This window comes from Drosophila navojoa, chromosome 4, assembly GCF_054131105.1.
Source record: "Drosophila navojoa isolate 15081-1374.11 chromosome 4, UAZ_NAV_1.0, whole genome shotgun sequence".
NCBI classification, from domain to species: Eukaryota; Metazoa; Arthropoda; class Insecta; order Diptera; family Drosophilidae; genus Drosophila; species Drosophila navojoa.
The window spans coordinates 21,288,710-21,299,035 of record NC_142892.1 but is presented as its reverse complement, the minus strand read 5'-3'; the positions used below and the strand labels follow the sequence as shown (position 1 = coordinate 21,299,035).

At 41.8% G+C, this 10,326-nt stretch overlaps 3 protein-coding genes across 4 annotated transcripts; all 3 read right to left on the bottom strand.

The window, feature by feature from the left end:
* Positions 1 to 44: 44 nt before the first annotated feature.
* On the bottom strand, positions 45 to 849 carry LOC108651238 (uncharacterized). Its single transcript, XM_018100748.3, has 2 exons — positions 514 to 849; positions 45 to 454 (listed from the first exon to the last, which is right to left on the bottom strand). Exons 1-2 carry the CDS (start codon positions 574 to 576, stop codon positions 116 to 118), a joined length of 402 nt encoding a protein of 133 aa, XP_017956237.1. The 5' UTR covers positions 577 to 849; the 3' UTR covers positions 45 to 115.
* A 132-nt stretch (positions 850 to 981) lies between these two features.
* Hsp110 (heat shock protein 70Cb) lies at positions 982 to 7,270 on the bottom strand. 2 transcript variants are annotated; one of them, XM_018100736.3, is made up of 7 exons: positions 7,012 to 7,270; positions 6,515 to 6,762; positions 4,393 to 5,344; positions 3,798 to 4,331; positions 2,967 to 3,062; positions 2,128 to 2,331; positions 982 to 2,064 (listed from the first exon to the last, which is right to left on the bottom strand). In XM_018100736.3, exons 2-7 carry the CDS (start codon positions 6,619 to 6,621, stop codon positions 1,444 to 1,446), a joined length of 2,514 nt encoding a protein of 837 aa, XP_017956225.1. In that variant the 5' UTR covers positions 6,622 to 6,762; positions 7,012 to 7,270; the 3' UTR covers positions 982 to 1,443. The 2 variants fall into 2 exon arrangements, with proteins under 2 accessions (XP_017956225.1, XP_017956226.1); XM_018100737.3 differs by lacking the exon at positions 2,967 to 3,062 and having other exon boundaries at positions 7,012 to 7,260.
* Positions 7,271 to 7,377: 107 nt separating this feature from the next.
* Positions 7,378 to 9,980, bottom strand: LOC108651233 (ADP-dependent glucokinase). Its single transcript, XM_018100742.3, has 4 exons — positions 9,360 to 9,980; positions 9,137 to 9,301; positions 8,349 to 9,075; positions 7,378 to 8,286 (listed from the first exon to the last, which is right to left on the bottom strand). The coding sequence occupies exons 1-4, from the start codon at positions 9,716 to 9,718 to the stop codon at positions 8,035 to 8,037; spliced, it is 1,503 nt and encodes a 500-aa protein (XP_017956231.1). The 5' UTR covers positions 9,719 to 9,980; the 3' UTR covers positions 7,378 to 8,034.
* Between the last annotated feature and the right edge of the window lie 346 nt (positions 9,981 to 10,326).

Here is a 10,326-nt window from a genome sequence, read left to right as displayed (position 1 = left end):
CTATGTATATTTAACTGCTACTCGAATCATTTCATCGAAAACTTTTGAATGCTTAAGAGTTGTGTATTTATTAAATAGTTACAATTTTAGTTACAAAATTCTGTTTAAATGCAATTTACACTTTTGGCTCTGATCTATTTGACTTGATTTCTGCTATGTGCGCCACTTTGTTTCTGAGATTATCAAGTTTCAGGCCTACGTCTACTACTAAATCGTCATTCGACTTGAGTTTCGTCTCGTATTCGATCTCCTTCTCTTTCATAAGTTCCAGATTTGCTTGCAGTTCGGCGACTTTCATTTCGAGTTCCTTGATCTGATTGTCTTTGCTGCGAATTGTTATCGCGTTTTCCTCTGCTGCCTTTTTAGCCTTGTCTCCACTCTGCGATAAGGTCCTTAGAAGAGTATAATAAAAGGAACCGCACTGCTGTTCAAAGGCTGCTGAGCCCTCACTTAGCTGCTTTAGAAAGTTTCCAATCAGATATCTCTCGAGCAACTCGATTTCAAGCCACTCACCGAATCATCTTTGGCTGATGCACCTGCTAGAAATGCGATCAGGAAAATTACTACGAGTCGCATATTCTTAAGAGGTTCTTCTATATTTTTAAATAAAAAGTCCCACTAATGCGCTTGCGATGTGTTTAACGAACAGAACTGAACTGAATATTGTTGTGAAGCTACAGTAATAAATATGTATATTTGCAATGATTCTATAGGAATATGTAGTATAATGTATAAAATGCTATCATTAATTATAAGACCTTTCAACCTATGTCAATTCGGAGAATACGTTTTCATATATTATGCAAATCAACAAAATACGCTAGTATTCGTAAATTATATAGAGTAAGGAAAGGGTATAAGTGTTCAACTTACATACACATATTAAATATATTATATTATATATGCATTATATTTAATAACATATATTATATATTATATTAAGTAACATATTTCGAGCTCGAACAAAAACCAATTAAGGGCTTTTTGGAATCATCATTATGGTTTTATTTGATTATCTGATTTCCATTCATTTAGTGTTGGTTTTTGTTGTTATTCAACTATATGCAAAAATGGTCGATTAGAAAATGTTTGTTTTATGTTGTTGCATCCATCCGTACAGCAGCTATATCTGTCTGTCACTTCCACTTCCGATTCCACTGCCATATCTTCGTCTGCTGCACTTAATCAAATCGCTTGTTCTATTTATACGCTTACATATTTAGGGTTTGTTTACAGTTTGCCAGTTTGCTGATTCTGATGCGTCGGGAAAGCAAAAGTGCATATACAATTTTTGCTGTTGTTTCATGTTGGTTTGTAGACGTAAAGTTAAGTTTTGTGTTGTTGTTTTTATCGTTAGCCAATACCATATATATTTGATTTGTTTCTATACTCGTTTCCTTTATTTAATTTATCAATAACCGTCGACGACATACGACGCATAGTTCATTCAACGTCCATGGCAGCATCGTTGGGTGAGTTGCCGCCTGCGTTCTGCCCATTGTTGTCCACATCCATTTTGTCGCCGCCGGCAGTTGGCTCGCCGCCATTCTGTTCTGCAGCATCCTTTGGCGGTGTCGTTGTCTTGGCAGCTGGTTTCGGTTTCGCGCGGTTAATGACAGAGTTGACGCAGCTAGTCAAGGAATTCACCTCATGGCGCACTGCCTGCAGGGTGACAGGACTGTCGACTGTGCGTGGCGATTGCGTGAATTTTGACAGATTGGTTTCCAGCCACTTTTGCGCCTTGTCCGCAGATTCGGCAATGTTGATGAACTCGGTTTCCGTCAAATGATCGTACTTGGGCACACCCTTGCGGAACTCGGCCACTGCCTGACGGGCCACAGCAATGCTGTTCTTTAGCTCCTCGAAAACAGCCGGACACAGCTCGTAATCCTGGGCGCGCTGCTTGATCGGATCGGTTTTCTGCAACAGCGCCGTCAGGCGACTGGTGTAAGTCTCACGGTCGCAATCCTCGCCATCCTCATATAACCAGTTCTCGAGATCATTTAGCTGCGCTACAATCGACTCGCGATCGGACTCAAGCACATAGCGCTCAAGAGGTCCACCCTGCAAATATGACAATATTAGTGCTATTGACCTAGACTTGACTGAAGTCTATTAGATTCTTACTTGTAACTTGTTGCGCATATCGTAGACGAACTCCTCCAATGCGTTTTTGGCGTCAATGCGCTCCGTCTCCTTCTGATCGTTGCCAATCATCTTAGCCTCCTGCTGTGCATAGCCGCTCAAGACAGCTGGCTCGAATCCATGAGTGATGGGCTCCATTGGCAGCTCGATGTCCTTTTTGATCTTCTTCTTTGTTTTGTCATTGCCCTGCGCGTGAAATAGAATACAGAAGGTGAAAATCATAGATTAGAACAATTGCTCCATCGACTCGGATCATATTATTCGTCTCTCATAGCCAATAGAAAGAGGAAATACTTCGAAGCGGAACAACAACATAGCGAAGAGGAAAAACAGCTCAAGTAACAGCCTACGATATGAGCAAAAGATTGTGATTCGTGTCTTAATTATGTAAACAGAAGTTCGAGTAGCATTCATTGGATTGGAGGCGCATTGTAGAACGTGTATTTTTGTTTATCTTTTTAGCTTACTTTGTTTAAATCATAATAATTAAATATATATATTTGAATAAGTAAATAAAAAAGTATTCAAGCATATATTGGGCAAATTGTTTAAGCAAGTCAATATTTTTTTGATTGTATATATATATATATATATTTTGGTTTGCAATATTATGTAGGAGCACACAGGGTAGGCGGCTTATGAGCGGTCTTCATCATTCGTTTTACTATCGGTTGTTGGGTGGGAAAAGAAAGCGCAAAATGTTGTGCTTGGTATTTTCTCATACGACATTTCCAATTTCGTGATATTTTCTCATTTTTGGTTTTATTTTAGAAATTATATTTGTATTAAGATTTTTATTTGCTTTAAATTTGAAAACGTACCGAACCAAACCAGCCCTTGACCCGTTGTGCCCACCCTTGTCCGCCAGGTGATGAGGCTGTTGATGTATTAATATCATCCTCATTCTCAAAATATGCCTATATGAGAGAGCAAAACGCGAGCGCACAATATCCAATATTTTGGGTGATAGTTGTAATAATTGTATGTATATGTAGTATATATAAATATCTCGTACTTAAGCAATGTACAATACAACATAATTAAACAGCAAGAGGAACATCAACTACGGCACTAGTAGATTGGGAATGAAACCAAGACGCAAACATGAAGTAGCCAAAATATAATCACAAAATCGCAATACTCAAGAGCATTTCGATATATGTAAAATTACTAAAGAAACTGAATGGAACTAAACATTTCGCTAAAGTGAGATTAGGTGCAACACAAACATTCACATAATAAAGTACATTAGTATACGCCCCTATAAACGCTGATGCTTGTGTGTAAAAACTGATAGCTAGATAGATATTTTTACATAAAAGTACTAAATAAAAGGGATCTAGAGTCGAAATGGAATTATTTAGTATATTTGCCTCCCATATTTAGGGTCTTAGGTTTCATTTCCTATCTAAGTGAAAGATGCCAGCAAGAGCAGCAAATAAAGAAGTTTCGAGTTATTTAGAAGTGATCAAATGATAAGAGCCGATTCAGTTGATGACTGGTGAAGTTGTTAGAAGGAAAATCACTCGAAAGGGTTACAAAACTGCGAAAGGGAGAGAGCGCCTACTCAACAACAGATGATATAATTTGTATGAATCTGATGATGATGACGTTACTACATAATCGGTTAAGGGATGTTTGGATTAACTAACCTCAGGTTGGGCTTCCGCTTGCTCGCCAGCAGTTCCAGCTTGCTCTCCTCCGGCAGCCTTCTCGTCGGTAGCCATTTCGTTTGCGGCAGCAGCCTCTTCCTGCTCCTTTCGGTCAACGAGCACGGCCGACGAAATTAAGACAATTCCGTTAAGATTAATGCGAACTTTCAGCTTGACATCCTGACTCTCGCCACGCTCTGTTGGCTTGACGTCTTTGATTTTCCAGGTGCCGATAGTTTGATCCGGATACGGCACCGGTTGGCCGTAAACAATGGACGCAACGAACGGACTCTTGCGAGCTATGGTCACCAGACGACTGAATGGTGACGGATGGAATTGCGGAAAGATTTCAACTTCGCCGTTCGATGATGTGCCATCACCCTCCCAGAGCACTTTCACGGCATAATTCTGTATGTCAGTTACTCCGAATTCGCGCACGCGCACAGCCGGCGACATGATGGCGCATTGCAGAGCAGCTCCGCGCGAGACTGCCTCATCCTGATTAAGTGTGGTACTGGCCGGTTTGTTGAACACCTAAAAAAAAGAAGGAACACCTTATAAACATACCCAAAGCCTACAGCCAAGTGTGACTCACCTGCTCAATGAGCTGCTTGACAGCCGGTATGCGAGTGCTGCCGCCCACAATCTCCACTGAGTGTATATCGTCCAGGGAAAGCTTTGATTCGACCAAAAGTTTCTTGAAGGTCTGCTCAACTCGCTGTAGAATTGGAGCGCACAGCTCTTCCATTTGGGAACGCTGCATGGACGAGCTAACATCGATATCGTCCAAGAAGCATTCAATATTCAGAGGCAGTTTGGTGCTGTTGGCAGACATTTGCTTCTTCAGCTTCTCGATTTCGGCCAGCAAACGCACATTGGCGCGAGCATTGCTCTTGGCATTGATCTTATAGCGCTCGAGGAACTCCTTGGTAAAGTGCTCAGCTAGTGCCAAATCGATGTCGCGCCCACCAATCTGATCCCAGCTGCTGGCCAACATCTTCAGCTTGCCCTTGGTGAACGCACAGGCGCTGACCTGCAGCGCCGAGTGGCCGAAGTCAACGAAGATAACGTTACGCGGCTTGTCCTCGAACAGGTCGTTCTTGTAGAAGCCATAGGCCAGAGCCGTGGCCGTTGTCTCGTTCATCAGGCGCAGCACATTCAGTCCCGCGATTTGCGCGGCATCGAGCAGCGCCTGACGCTCGGCGTTGGTGAAGAATATGGGACAGGTGATGACACAGTCATTCACCTGCGTTTGCATGGCGGCCGCTGAAGTTTCTTTCAGTTTCGTGAACAGCATGGCCGTCAGCTGCTCCGGTGAGAAATGCTGATCCTCGTTCAAGTAGTTGACTTTGATGCCAATGCTGCCATCACTGCGCGGCTCCACGCGCGCTGGAATGCTCTTGAGTTCATGCTGTACATGCGGATCGTTGAATTTGCGGCCAAGCAGACGCTTAAAGCCGCCAACTGTGTTTTTCATGTTTGTCACCTGCTGGTTCTTGGCGGCAACGCCAATGATGCGCTTCTTGCCATCAAATGCCACAAATGAGCTGAAGAAATGTTAAAGTAATATTACTGGATTACTAATATGAATTACTTTTAACTATTTTTTAATTTATTTTTGCATTCAAGAATTTATTAGATATTTATATTTATTAAATGAATGCCTGCCTAAAAGTAGTAGAGTTGGTGCACTCAAGCATAGATATGCAAACTTACTTCTGATTATTATTATATTATATGTGTTTCAATATTCAAGACAGAGAGTCCTATACCTGCATTTTCTATATAATTTTACAGGGTATACAAATGTTCTAGCAACGCGTCAAATATGGTCGTGTTGCCACAACAAAGTTAATTAAATCAGCACACACACACACACACATAGCCGTATATGTAGAAACGTGTTGTCATAGTATGCACATGTATGTGCGCGATCGCGCTTTGCCGGCTTTGATTTTATTTTTGACAACTCTCTCGCACTCTTTTTCGCCCATTTTCTTCACAGCAACAGCTGCTGCTGCTGCTTCTGCTGCGGTCGCCGTACGCTCTCTCTGCTTTGATGCTGCTATTGACCGGACCGACCGCATGACGCATGCGATGATTTTCGTACGCCTGTGTGCATATACATAGTATGTGTATTTGTATGTGTGCGTGTGTATGTGGATTGGCCAAATAAAAATGATATTGGCAAAAGTAAAAATGCTCCCACGCATTCTACATTTATAAATCTAGAATCTGAGTCAAATACTGCGGCAAAGCCCCATCTCAAATGGAGCAACACGACGCAGTGCAACATTTTGATGTGGCCTTTCATTAATTTGCAATGCTTTTTATGGGGAGCAGCCAGAGCCAAATTTAGGCACAATTGCATACATATGGGGCGCTGCATGCACATATTACATGTTACCTGTATATATTTTATGAAAATAATTCTGTATTAAAAACGTTACCAGTGACAACAATGGAAATTTCTAGGCGCGCACCCAGCCAAACATTTACACACACACACACACACATGCGTATGTACGCGCGTACACATACACAAGGTATCGGGCATGACTTACATTTATACATAACCTCAATGGGAAAAAGAGCAAACGATTATGCACAGCGGATATTGAGAGCTTTCGTTAATTGATAGCCCAATAGCAGCAATAATCATAATCATGTGCTACTTTTCACCTCTCTTTTCTTACTTTTTTCCTTTTGGTACTTACGGTGTTGCACGCAGACTGTAGTCATTGGCAAGAGTCTCTATGCCGCCGGATCTGGCAGCCGCTACATAGCAGCCCTCGTTACCGAAATCGATGCCAATCACAGACATTTTTCTTTACTTTCGGCTGCCGATTCGATTGATTGATTTAGTTAAACTAGTTAAATTGTTTAGACTTTGTTGCCTAGATTCCTTTTACTTTATTTTTTTGTATTTGATAGAGCGACTGTTTCTCTGTTTTTTTCTCAGCAACTGTAAGAGAGAAAATAATATTAGCTCAAATATTTCCAATGTATGTATAGAAACACAGTCGTCAATTTTATATTAATTGACAGATGAGTCCAAAATTATTTAGATTTGTGCATATTCCATCAATTATAAATTTGCCCTAGGGCTGTTGGTTTGTATGAGAAAAAATATTCACATAGACGCCCACGGAATTTTCTAAACAATCTAAGCGATTTTTCTATTGACATTATCTGTGATGATAAATTTACGCACATATTTGCAGATTTCTTTTATATATAGACGATTTATACTTAATTTAACAATGTATAAACGCTCACAACTTTTTTTGTACCGCGACCGACACGTTTTTTCAGCGTAATGAAAATTGTAGCGGCGACGTCGACGTCGACAGCGAATCGTCACGAAACTTCTCGAATTAGTAGTATCGATCTATCGACTCATCGATAGTCGTGAACACTTTTATCGCACTAATTCGACTGCCCCGTTTTTGCGCGCCTAAGGAAAACAGGAAATGTATTCGAAATGTTTTATACCCTGTTAACCAAAGGTTGCATATCTTGTAGTACAGTTTTTGTCTATGCTTGAAAAAAGACTGATGGGAATATCAAACTCTATGGATTAGATTTCAACAGAAATTTTTATTATACATGTATTTATGTATGTATACATTGTCATTTTAGCCTAAAACCAAGTGCGCAAAACAAATTGTAAGTAGGAATGGTTCACATTGATATAATACCGAAAAAAATAATATGACGACAAACTAATAAACTTAGACTAGGTTGCATTGCTATGCATTTTAGGAATAATTTTGAACACATTAAATAATTAAGAGTGAGTGAGTGTATCCAGAGATTCGATACAGATGTTAACTAAGACTCGAGTGCTTCAACAGCTGAATTTCAAGTTTTTGTTCTGTTATACGCAATCTCATCTTCTAGATATGTAGTACTAAGGCCAAAAGCCAACTCTATCGTGGTTCCGTTCCGCAATTCTTAAGGATTTGCCGGCGTCCGGAATTTTACTGAAGGTAACGCGTTTCTAAGGTCACTAAGGTGCTAAACATGCCGTCTATAAACAGCTTTCAACAGGGAATGTTCTTGAGATTGGGTTAGTTGCTTTGTCGAGGGTTCAATTTGAGGGTATGTTGAGTCTTTTGCATTTCGTGTAAATACTAAGCAGTCTTGCCGGTCCCGAACATGATCGTTGTCATCGTTATTGCTTCACATTTCATGATTCCTTTTTGTTTTTGTTTTTTTAGTTGCTTTGTGGACCTCACAATTGGACCACCAGTCCGGAGGCAGATATATTATCTCCAGCTCCCGCTGTCTTTTTGGCCACTCGACATATCAGCACTGGCGCGACGCATATCTCCACTTCTATTTTTTGTAGCTCCACGCCATACTGTATAAACTCCTGCCAGCAAGGCACAGGATTGGCTGCGCTGATGCGCATTCGAGGCGCTTGCTCTTGAGCTGATGTGGCGAAGCTGTCGTCCAAAACAAGAGTCACTGCCTCTGGATTGATCTATGAATAAACAAGTTTCATGGTGAAATAAAATGTTAAAATTAACAATCTTTTGCCCTTACAAATTGGGATTTGCAGACGTAACGATGAGCCGTCAGTGCAGCCTTTGCCGCTGCAGCCCTCGTATTCTTCCACCTCGAGTTGGCAACAGTCAAGATGGCCTGGTAGGCCAGGGTGTGCACGTGCATTCTGGACAACATACGTCTGTGCGAATCGGACTTGTGCCGCACGTTGTAATCCTCCAAAAGATGGATGAACACTTGACGCATTTGGTCCAGGGTGTTGGCAATGCGTGGATTCCAGTCGGTGGCCAGTGTGGTGCGTCCATTCTCCAGCACCTGTCGCAGATTGGACAACTCCTGTTCGTTCATGCCCAAGGAGTCCACATAGGGTAGCACATACTGCCGGAGCTGATGCAGCAGCTCCAGCTCCACGTAGCTGGCGAGCTCGAAATGTTGCAACGTGCCTGGCGGCTGGCTGGTCAGCTGCGATTGCACCTGGCGCAAACGTGCCTCTCGCACACCTGGACTGAACTTGAACATGTCCATCATTTGCAGACCGCTGACCACCAGAAGTTGCGGCTTATATTTCTTTAAGGCGTCCGTCAGATGCTCCACCGCTCTCAAATGCGGATTGTTCTTGTCGTTATGCAATATATACCGATTGGCGCGTGGTGCCTCATATGGACCCCATTTATCACCGGCCTTATACTCTAGAATAAGATGTATATCATCATTGGGTATCTCATCGCCAGCCAGACGAATCTCTTTGGGCAGCAGAGGTCGCAATCTGAAAACAATACAATGTGGAATACTTCATGCTGAAGATGAATGCATGTTTGAGCACTTACTTCTTCGACATATGCGCGCCTAGAAGAACATCCGCTCCCTCTATGAGAAAGCGCACAGCCATCAATGGGGCGTTGCCACCCATATACCACTGAATGCGCTCTTTGTCCATTATTTTGGCATTTGTTATCAGTTGATTGAACAGCGTGCTGTTGGATATGACGCGCCTATAAGGTTGATGTGTTTAATATTATGTACCCGATTATACATAACGGATGCACTTACTCAGCTGCGGCCCCGTTCTTAAAATAGTAGGCAAACGATTGAAGAAACTCATTTTCATTGTTCACATTCTTCGCCGCAAAGTCGGTGTTTAGCTCAGGCACACGCATTTTGTAGAAAGTCTCCAGAAATTCGGTGGCATTTATTTGCAGATCCGTGCAGGCGCCATAGCCTACGGCTATTTTGGGTGCCGGCTCATCGGTGGATTTCTTGAGGCCACCCTCGATGGCCAGGAGACCGGTAAGCAGTACAGTTGTTCTGTTCAGCGCCTGCAGGGTGAGAAACGCCTGCCAAATGATTGAGAGAAGCGCCGTGAAGACCGAGCAACCGGTTATCCAGCCCATGTATCTCAGAGCACCCATTGTCCGTGGGCAGTCAATAAGTGTTTTTGTCTGTGTTGTCTTTGCTTTTGTGTTTGTTGTTTGTACGCCGGCCTCAGCGTTTATTTGTTTGAAATGTTACGTGAATTTGCTGATGTGGCTGCTGCAGCAGTTTCCTGCTCTCTAATGAGTGTTATTAAATCAAGTTTGCTATGAAGTGTTTTAATTTGAGCCAGGTTTTTCAATAAAAGATAACGTCACAACTCCCATTTGCCGACAGGCAAAATCGAGACTAAGGATATCGATCTATCGATACGACAAGCAGTGGTGTTCCATGTAGCTATCGTATGAAGCACGAATGAAAGCAATCCAAAAGCTTTTGGTTTTGCTTTGAAAATTGAGCTTCATGTTTGTTGTAACGGATTCCTGAAAGCTGAATAAATGATATAAGGCAAGCAAAAGATTTCCAGTTTATAACTTTCTTTTATAAATGTAAATCTCTAATCATTTTTATATATGGTAATCAGATGGAATCGCCTGTGCAATACCCAATAAACAATATACCCTATATCTTATTCTGCTAGTAAGGTGTCAAACCAAGAGCTCGACTAATTAAGTTGTGTTGATTACATAAAAGTTGAGTTGTTTAA